At 40.7% G+C, this 10,664-nt stretch overlaps 1 protein-coding gene across 1 annotated transcript; it reads left to right on the top strand.

Moving 5' to 3' along the window:
* Positions 1-3,689: 3,689 nt before the first annotated feature.
* On the top strand, positions 3,690-4,544 carry LOC147425138 (uncharacterized). Its single transcript, XM_086500028.1, has one exon. The coding sequence runs from the start codon at positions 3,690-3,692 to the stop codon at positions 4,542-4,544; it is 855 nt and encodes a 284-aa protein (XP_086356154.1).
* Positions 4,545-10,664: the final 6,120 nt, after the last annotated feature.

Raw genomic sequence — 10,664 nt, 5'->3', positions numbered from 1 at the left:
CCATTTTGCCAAATTCCTCACTATTTTTTTGCTATTTTTGCTGTGTAAGTTTCTTCTTTGAGCGAAGCTTCTGCTTGAGTTTGTGATTGTATCTAGCATATTTTACCCATATTGTGTGAGCTATTTGCCCCATTGGTGTTGGCCCAAGCTCAATTGTATCTAAACATCTGAAATTATCCTCTTTTGAGCTGAGTTTTTTGAGTGTGTGTGTGTGTGTGTATCTCTTTGTGTGGAGTGGGCAAACGAATAGTCTCTCTCCTCTCACTCCATAGGTGTGTTCCCTGTCTCGGCCAGGTGTGTTGTGTAAGCCGAGTGGTGCCCCATAGTGTGTGTGTATATCCTTCCAAGAGTGTGTGTCGGGTCATTATAGAGGCGTTCTGTGTGTTTCCATCCCGCTCATAACATGTTAACGGCCTTTGCTTGCTTTGTGAGCTATAGGTTAAAAGTGTATTTGAAAAAAAATGGAAGCATGAGAACAATGACTTTGGGGATGCTATTGAAACCATTTCCTGCAAAGGACACTCTGCTCTCGGAAACAAGCAATGGCATCGCATACCTTTCCATCTTTGCAACATGCTCAATCCGTACACGTGCTGCCTAGAAAGAAGATAAGGTGGCCGCTTTGCGTTGGCTATACTTGTTGAATGAGGCTTTGCCTGATGTTGAGGTGGTCCGCACGTTCCATGATAAGCACCCACACACATTGCACACAACCTAGGCAGTGAAATGCAAGCTTTCACGCATGAAGAAAGAGAAGGGCCTAGTCACTGGTGCTCAGACACAATGCACCCATGCCAGGTTAAGCAAGCCGATTAAGAGATACAACAAAAGCGTCAAGGAAACTCCCATTACACTTGCGGAAAATATGGCCGCTTGCTATTTCGATGCTAGCTAACACGTCAGCTTCTGCCTTCAGCTGCAGAATCCATTTCAAGGAAGCGAAGATGCTTGGGGATGTGTTTGTCTGCACCCAGTGCAAGAAACACTTGCCAAGCATAGCAATGAGCTATGTAGCTTGCAAGAGACAGGGTTCAATCTAGTGCTTCCCTTTGTGTCGGATCTAAACCCCCTAGAGGCATGCTTGGCCTCCATTCGTATCCCCTTCGCCAAGACACGTGAATTGACATATGATGGTCTGAGTATGGGCTTAGTGGTAGCGTTGTCAATGTCCTTGCCCAACTTGGAGAAGAGTCAAGCTATGCTATCTCACTTCATTAAGGATGAAGCTTCTGTCCTTGTGGGAATCAAATGGAAACTCGAATACGATAGATGTTACCTAAGCGGCATTGTGCGACCCCTGCTCACAATGCATGAAACCACTACATTGACGCCCACACCGCTCTACATGAGATAAGGTGTCACCATCAACAACAAGTGTCTTGCACAGCTTTCTAGTCTAAGTATGGCTCCTGCAAATATTGTGCACGATGTTGAGTTTGAGATTGAATAGACTGATGTCATGCTTCATGGGGTCACAAGTGCGGTAGAGGTTGTCGATTATAGTGGCAAGATTCTTCATGTTGTACCTTGCAAGGTAAATTCACCGTTGAGCATCTTCATGGATGAGTATTGCAAGGAGTTGAGCTTCCCAACTCTTTTCTTTGGGTCCCCTAGAAGATATAGAGAAGCCACAACCAAAGATTATTAAACGATTGCAAAGTGGGAGCTCCTAAACTTTGACAGAAGATTTACCTTGGACATCGAGAATTTATTTTTCAAGTCTATCAAAATCATGTCGCGATAAGTTGCTTCCTTTGTTTGGGTGCGAATGCGTAAGGGAAAGCTAGAAGGTGCATCGCTAACTGCAAGGCAAGATGTAGAAGACACAAACATAGAGAGGCTTCTCAACTCAAGGTTAGGCTTTCGGGACTTTGAGGCACTTCACACATCCCTTGAGTACAAGGAAAAGATGAAAAAGAATGTCTTCACAATGATCCAACAACTTGGACCACCTACATTTTTGTCACGTTCTCCTCCGTAGAGTGAAGATGGAAAGAGCTTCTTACTGCACTGAAGAAGTTAGTCCCATTGAGCCAAGAGCCCGAGGAGATCCTGAGCTCATACCAGCATCGCCTCATTCGTGTCGATCCCATTACAACTTCTTGTTTCTACGTCAACAGGTTCAACGCAATGAAACGCTTGTTGCACACTGATTCCTCCATATGTGGCAAAATACGAGACTTGTTTTTCATCACGGAGTTCCAAAGTCTTGGTAGCCAACATGATCATGATTTGTTGTGGCTAGAAAATGCTCCATCACTCACAACCCACTCAGATCAAGATATTGTATTGTTTGTAGATACCCACATTAGCACAGATAAATCCATCTTGCCCAATGACCTTTCTGAAGCCAAGAGAAGAGCAAAAGTTGCCGTTTTGGATTTCCACGTTTTCCCATGCCATTCACAACTATTATCTGGCAAAGAATACTTGAGGCAAACATAGCTAGACAAGGTAAGCTTTACTTGCAAAAAGTCAAAAGACAACTCAACCAAATTGATTTACAAAATGCCCCTACATTTGAAGAATGGCTAGAACAAATACAACTCTCTATGGAACAGTACTTGCTTGCATCGCAAGCAACTATCTCAGGACCCACTATTTTCCTCAAACGCAAACCAAGCAATATATTCACAAACAACTTCAACAAATCAATAGCTTCACTTTGGAATGCAAACATAGATATACAGTTTGTGCTAAACGCACATGGAGCTACGAGCTATTGCACCTCATACATGATAAAAATGGACAATACATTAATAGGAGCAATCAAGGCACCGGTCGATCACTATGTCACAAAAAATGCAACAACATTGGAGAGACTACTAAAAGTTGGTAGCACAATCCTTGACACAGCAAATTAGTTCACAACAAGCTGCTTACATATGCCTCTCACTTCCATTGCATGGCTCCTCTAGAAAATTCATATACATAAATACTAATACACCTGAAGAGCGTGCTCTAGTCCTCAAAAAAAAGAATGCCTTGCAAAAAAATGCACCCTGACACAACAGAAATCTTCTCTACCTCCATCATTGACAAATATACCTCCAGACCACGCTTCCACAACCAGAAATCCCTCCAGGCCTGACACGCTGCTGCAGAGGATACGCATCATACTATACGTTAGATACAATAAAGCCAAACACCGTGACAACCACACAGAGAACAATGCCTTCTCTTCTTGCCGTGGTCAAGGCATGAGAATGAGCACCTGCCCAAAGGTTCATCTTGGATCGATGTCTACACTTTGAACATTGAGACAATGAAAAACAATGAATCAAAGTTCGTTGTTGAACCAGCTTCACTCGACAAATTTGAAGCAACCGTCACAACCTCACGCAACACGAGAAGTGTAAGTTCCTTGAAAAATTCCGGAAATTCCAATGTAATGATCAACACCCCATTAAAGCAAAAAGAAACCATTTGCTTTGCATTTTTCCAAACATGTTGGCATGACCAATGAGGATTTCCACACATCAATAAAGAAGCTAAACCCACAACAACAACTCATCCTTGATGATGTCATGCTCAAAAAACACATAGCGCCATCAGAAAAGATACATCTCGTCCTCATAGGTGGAGCGGGCACCAGGAAAACATTCATGTTGCTCTTGCTAGTTGAAGCCCTCATATGTTTCTACACGCATAAGTCGGGCCACAATGCTAACTTTCCTAAGGCGCTCTTGATGGCGTATATAGGCAAGGCAACATTCAACATTGGTGGTACAACTATACACTCAGCTTTACATTTGCCTTTGATAACTATGACAAACAGAAGCCTCGGAGCAAAAAAGCTAGATGCATTGTCCTTACTTTATCAAGATTTGGAGCTTGTAGTGTTTGATGAAGTCTCCTTGATAGGATCAAGTGTCTTCTCATTGGCTGACTCACATCTTCGTGCCATAAAGAGAAAACACGACCAACATTTTGGTGGCCTTGATGTCATACTCTGTGGTGACCTCTGCCAAGCTAGCCCAGTCAAAGACTCTTGGATATTCACAAGCAAGCAGGGTCTTCTCGAGGCAATCGCACCTTCGTACTGGCATGAATTCCATAAGTGTTACGAACTAACAATCACAATGAGACAAATCGATGGACAATTTATAGAGGTGCTGAACCAAATGAGAATTGGCTCATACACCAGCAACGACCTTGCATACATTAACAACTCCTTCCACAGAGAGTTGCCTGCTAACATAACCATATCACACCTATTCTACTCTAACAAGGCAAAGGATGAACACAATGAAAAGGTCTTCGCACAATTGCCCACTGAGCCACACATATTCAAATCAATTGATAAGCGTGCCGCTTCTTGCAGCAAGACAATAACAATTCCATTGGATGTCAGGCAAACTGCGGGACTTCAAGAAACATTGTGTATGAAGCCAGGCCTAGTGGTCGAGCTATGCAGTGGAAACCTAGACATTCTCAATGGTCTCGTCAATGGTGCAGAAGGCGTCTACAAGCTCTACACTACATTCTCCGACACGACATGCCTCTCGATTCATTTCACCAACCCTAGCATAGGGCAAAAATAGAGGTATGACAGCCGCCATCTTTGCAACCCACTCACATTGGCTGGTTGGACGCCAATTCTTCAGATCGCACGCGAATTCCAAATTCACAAAAACTACTTCAACACCCTCACATGCAAGCAATTCCCAGTTCAGCCTGCTGCGGCCCGCACAATTCACCAATCACAAGGGTTTACACTCAACACACTAGCTTTCAACCCCAAAGGAATTAGGTCTTACGGCCTCACATACGCTGCTCTCACACGCATTCGTGACATTGCAAGTCTATATTTGGTAGAGAGCCTACTACCCTGCAACGTTCACATCGACACATGTGTCCTCAAAGAGATCCACAGGTTGAGAACAGAAGCAAATTATTCGCTCGTCCAAAAGCAGTTGCATCTCCACCAAGATACACATTACATTGTGCAATCACTAAACATCGTCTCCCTTAGAAAGCATGCAAACGATATAATCCATGACAAAAGTCTAATGGCCTCCAATGTCCTCTACCTACAAGAGACTCGACAACATGCGACAACCATTCCAGGATTCCACAGCATATCCTCAACACAACTGTACGGCATCTCCATTCTCCATAAAATCAACCTAATATCTACAGAAATACACATCTGCATAAATCAAACACTTGAAATGACCCATGCAACTTTCCACTACGCCAACAAGTGCCTAGCCACAATCATCTCACTCTACAGGGCACCGACATCATCACTCCCATGGTTCCTAGAGAGCATCTCCAATCTTCTCAATTCAACCCGCACCACGTGACCACTAATCATAATGGGAGATTTCAACATTAACGCACTTGAAGAAACCAACACATACAGAACCCTCTCCACCCTCATTCTCCATCACGGCCTCCACCAATTGATTCACCATCCAAGCACAGTACACAACTCTATGCTAAACCACATATGGATTAGCAATGACCTGCCACAAACCATGTCTGGCACCAACTACAACTACTGGTCCGACCACTCCACTACATACCTCCTCATCGCCAAAAACTAACCTTCTCTTGCTTTCTGCATAACATTGTGAGTTCTCACCTTGTTTTATAGTTGAAGAAATTTAATCTCACAACCAAGGGTATTTTGGGAATTTTGAAAAATTTGAAGGGAATTTTGAGAATTTATGACAAAATATATGGGGTTTACTTGGGCTTTTTGAAAATTGAGGGATATTTTGGAGATTTTCACAAATTAGAGGGGTATTTTGGTAGTTTACTTATATATATATATATATATATATATATATATATATATATATATATATATATAGAGAGAGAGAGAGAGAGAGAGAGAGAGAGAGAGAGAGAGAGATACATAAATATATACATATTCATGTGTCTATTCACTTTTTCTTTTCTTGCAAATTTGAACTAGCTCTCTGCCTCTTGCAACTCGTTTCCCCACTAATTTTTGCACTTGTGGTGGTCTAGGGTGTAACAAATGTTGAAGTGAATAGAGATGGATAAGTCTCTTGCTCGGTCAAAAGAATCTAAGAAGACTCATGTGGACTTGGAGGAATCCAAGAAAATCATAGCTGAACAAGATGCAGATATGAGGAAATTGAGCGAGAACCTACTAAAGTCTCAAAATTCTAGCAAGATCTTTGAATAATGGACAAAATAGTTGCAGCTTGGTGTTAAAATAGGAATTGAAAAGACTCGAAACATGAATTACAGAATTGCAACTAGAAAATTGATTTTTGCAAAATTGGGTGTATACATTCTTGTGCTTGGTACAAATTATGAGAAAAGGTCGATGAAAAGAAAAGGAGTGGTAAGAAGTCCACTTTTGCATTCATCATAGATTTGTGTAGCACATCGATTGACTATTCCATGTGCAATAGAAGTGGCCATAAGATAGGTCTCATGTCCTCATGAAGTGGTTAGTGATGGTTTCAAATGTTTGGATCAAGTTGTAGAAGGTGAAAGACATAGAGAAGGAGAGAGCTTGAGCTCTTGCACGATCATACGCTCACAATTAAGAGAGCACACAATCAAGATGGAGGCTGAAAATTCCATCTTCTTTAGAAATGGAAGGCCATGTTTAAATTAGAAGCTGATTTGAAATTGTTACAAAGAATCCGAGAATTGGAGATTTTTTTTATAAAAAAAGTTAGAACAAGGGTTTCTAATTGAGAGCTTGAAGAATGAGCCTAGAAAAGATATTGAAGACAAGGGACTAGGTGTCTACTAGCACTCCATAGTTACCATTGCTAAAGGGCAAGAGGATGCTATGCTCATTGAGGAGAAACATGTAAATTTTGTAAGCATTGAGAAACAAGGAGTGGAAGGTACAAAAAATAGCCCAATGTTGCAAGAAGATAATAACTCATTTGAGTTAGTGCCAAGGGAAACTCTTGAGAAATGCCTCTTGCTATATATTGGCATATTGCACTCAACCAGAATTAAAAGATGCATGCTTGTTTGAAACTTGATGAAGGAATAGTGTCAATTTTTTGAAACATTTTGAGCCACCATGTAGCGCCAAGTGTTAGGACTAGACCAAGCAACTTTTTGACTTCTTTTTGGCTTTCTAAAAGAGGCCTTAGTGTTTTTATTTTAAGTGTGATGATGGAGACTTATCTTAAATGTTTTCATTGTGATGATGGAAACTCATCTTAAATGTTATTTTAAGTGTGATGATAGAGACTTATCTTAAATGTTTTATCTTCAGTTCTAAAATAATAAATGGATCTTTTTATTTCACCTTTCATTTCGCATGTGACATGTCTTAACTTCTCTTGCATTAACCTTGCATAAGTCTAATAAATTCTATAGACACACACACACACACACATATATATATATATATTTATTTATTTATTTATTTATATTTATATTTTTTTATTTATTTCTTTCTTTATATTTATACACACATAGAGAACACACGCACCCTCACACAAGGCAAGCCTAGTCTAAGGAAGCAACAAGGACACATGTCAAGTTCCTCTCCATGTTGCCCTCATAAGGTGCCTAAACCTCATTTCTTGCTTGGCAAAGTGCAAGAGCTCCATCTCCTTCTCCAAGCTTGTGAGAAGTTGAGAGCCTACACCAACACTCTTGGCTATGGAATGCACATCCAACCAAGATCCATGCTTCAATGCTTAAGCTTTCCATCTTCTTCATCATCATTATTATGTTATTATGCTAGGCTATGCAAGAAGAGTGATGATAAGTGAGGAACTATCTCTTTCTCGTATGTTACTTCTTATTCCTCTTCCCTACCCTCATTCCCTACTAGCTCTTTCCACCTTCAAAGGTGTTTGAGGCCTTGGGACTAAGGCCAAGGATGGTTAATGCTTTTACAAAGTTTATGTTATGCTCATGATGCATGAATCTTTCCATCTTCATTGCATCACCTAGGTCACAAGGAACACAAAGGCTGTATTGTACTAAGTCTCTCTTTATGGGAGAATCTAAAATACAAAAGCCTATTGGAGGGGGGATCGGCTCCACATAAATCCGATTCTCAATTGTTGTCATATTCTCTAAATATCTCTTTTGAAAAATTATTGTTTATCCCAAGTTAATTAAGTATAATGGTTATGTTGCTGCCGCTAATTAGGTTCACCCTCTATGTTCTCAAAGTAGTCTCATAAAATTCTCTTAATTCCACTATTCTCAACGTTCATAGGCTATTTTCATTACAATCTAGCTTGTAGGCATACAAGTGCGATGGAGGACATGACCAGACTATTGTACACAGAGGCTACGATAGGGGGTCAGGAGATGACCAAAGGCCAATAATCCGAGGTCCCCCCATCCAATCAAAATGGTGAAGATCCAAAAACTGATAAGGCTCAACAAGGAGGAGGAACGATTTGCAATGGGAGCGGTCACTTTCTCTTAAAAACAAAAGATCACTAGAGGAACTTGAGACACCTACTGGCCCCTTCAATGTTGCCAACGGGGATAGGGCTTATCATGCTCTCAAACAAATGCTTCCACAAAGGTGTTGATGAGTGTGCAGCGTGGAAGGGATGCAAGGGCTAAGAGATTTGGGGGGGGGGGGGGGGAGTGTGAGTTTTGGTGGAGCTTCTTCTCACACTATGTGTGAGCTCCTTATTGTTCTATATTATCAATAAGAAAGAATGAGATTAGGGTTAGTGGAGCGGTTAGCATGTGATGGTATTGGCCTAATGGCCTTTATCCCCAACAACCTTCCACTCAATGTGCCAATAAGTGGAGAAAGGGGTAAGTAGAATATGATGGCTCTACCCAATACCCATCAAGTCATGACAATATGCAAAATGCTTAGGAGGTAAACCCTTCCTGGGAAGGTCAGCAGGGTTGTCATTTATGTGTACCTTGACAAGCTTGATGCACTTGTCCTCAAGCGTCTCTCGAATGAAATGATCCTTGATCTCAATGTGCTTTGTCTTTGCATGAAACATAGGATTTTTTGCTAGCTGAATAGCACTTTGACTGTCACAATGCAACATTAGAATCTCAGTATTAACACCCAAATCTCCCACTAGTCAAGCAAGCCAAATAGATTCTTTGCAAGCTTCAGAGGCCGCCACATATTCTGCCTCAATGGGTTTGCAATGAAATCTTTCAAACGAGATCTCCATGATATTGCACCCCGAGAAAATGTGAAAACATAACCACTCATGGACCTTCTATTGTCCACATTCCCTGCATAATCAGCATTTGTATATCCTTTTACACATGCTTTTTTGCTCCCAAAGCATAAGCATTTGTCCTTTGTATCGCTCAAATGTCTTATCACTCCTTTCACTCCCTGCCAATGCTTCTTACCAGGATTAGACATGTATCTGCTAACTACTCCAACTACAAATGCAATGTCTGGACGTGTAGTAATCATGGCGTACATCAAGCTACCAATAGCAGATGCATAAGGAACTTTGGCCATTTTAGCCTATCTTCCTTTGATTCAAGACAACCAATTTGGCTAAGTTTACATATGGAGGTAATGGTCTATTGGATACCTTCCCCCTCTCCATATTAAAATATTGAAGTACCTTAGAAATGTACGCAGTCTTAGATAAGTAAAGGACTTTCTAAGAACCCTTTGAAAAATTCCAAGAAGCATCTCCAAAAGAGGTATGAGAACCCTCATCATCAAGTTGCCCAATGATAATCAGACTTTTTTCCAACTTTGGAACATGTCTCACATTCTTCAAAATGAAGGTACAACTATTAGCAAACCGCAATTGCACATCACCAGTGCTGACTATGTCACACATATAATTGTTTCCAAGATGGATTACACCTTTCCTTGAAGCATCATAAGTAGAAAACCATTTTTTACATGGAGTAAGATGAAATGATGCACCAGAATCAATGATTCAATTTGAAAAGGTAGTAGTGGAGCTTGCAACTAAAACATCATAGTCAAGAGATGATAAGAACAACAAATCTCCATGTGATTCCAGTGCATTTGCTTCTTCAATCTTCATAGATGAAGCTTTTTGTTCACCTTTGTCTTGAACTTGGTACCTTTAGCTTTCCTTTGATCTCTCTTCCATCTAAAACAATCCTTTTGTTATGATGTGTCTTACTGCAATGGGAACACTTTATGTCATGACGAGAATGAGATTTGCCTCTTGATTTTCCTCTATCTAGAAATTCCTTTCTTGACTATGATCTACCATGAACATTAAGAGCTTTAGAACCTTTCCCACTGTCATTGTTCTTCCTGCTCATCTCTTTAGTCAACAAAGAACTAGCAACCTTCTCCATGGTTAGTTTTTTCACTACTGTAGAGACTATTACTAATTGCCGTACAAAAAGTATCCCAAATTTCTGGCAAAGTGGTCAACAAAACATAGCTTTTAGGCTATCATTAAGAGGAGCCTTTTGTGCAATCAATTGGCTAAACATTGCATTGAACTCGTTCAAGTGATCTGACACTGAACTCTCTTATTTCATGCAACAATGAGCAAGTTTCTTAGGCCAATAGACTTGTGATACAGCAGTAGATTGCAAAAACTTTTTCCATAACCTATAAGCACCTCCTTCAACATTTTCCACATTGTAGTACACATCTTAGACAATGATAGCTGAATGGTAGACTTAGCTAGCTCATCTAGCTCTTCTCATTCTTCCACATCCATGTTCTTGGGTTTGACACCTTGCTTTATGGGTTT

This window comes from Adiantum capillus-veneris, chromosome 25, assembly GCF_014529385.1.
Source record: "Adiantum capillus-veneris isolate H3 chromosome 25, ASM1452938v2, whole genome shotgun sequence".
In the NCBI taxonomy this organism is placed as follows: Eukaryota; Viridiplantae; Streptophyta; class Polypodiopsida; order Polypodiales; family Pteridaceae; genus Adiantum; species Adiantum capillus-veneris.
Note: the sequence above shows the minus strand (reverse complement) of the source record. Positions and strands in the feature narration are given on the sequence as shown.

Excerpts from the sequence above, each read along its gene's own strand:
- LOC147425138 (XM_086500028.1), top strand. The coding sequence starts at position 3,690 with ATGGCGTATATAGGCAAGGCAACATTCAACATTGGTGGTACAACTATA.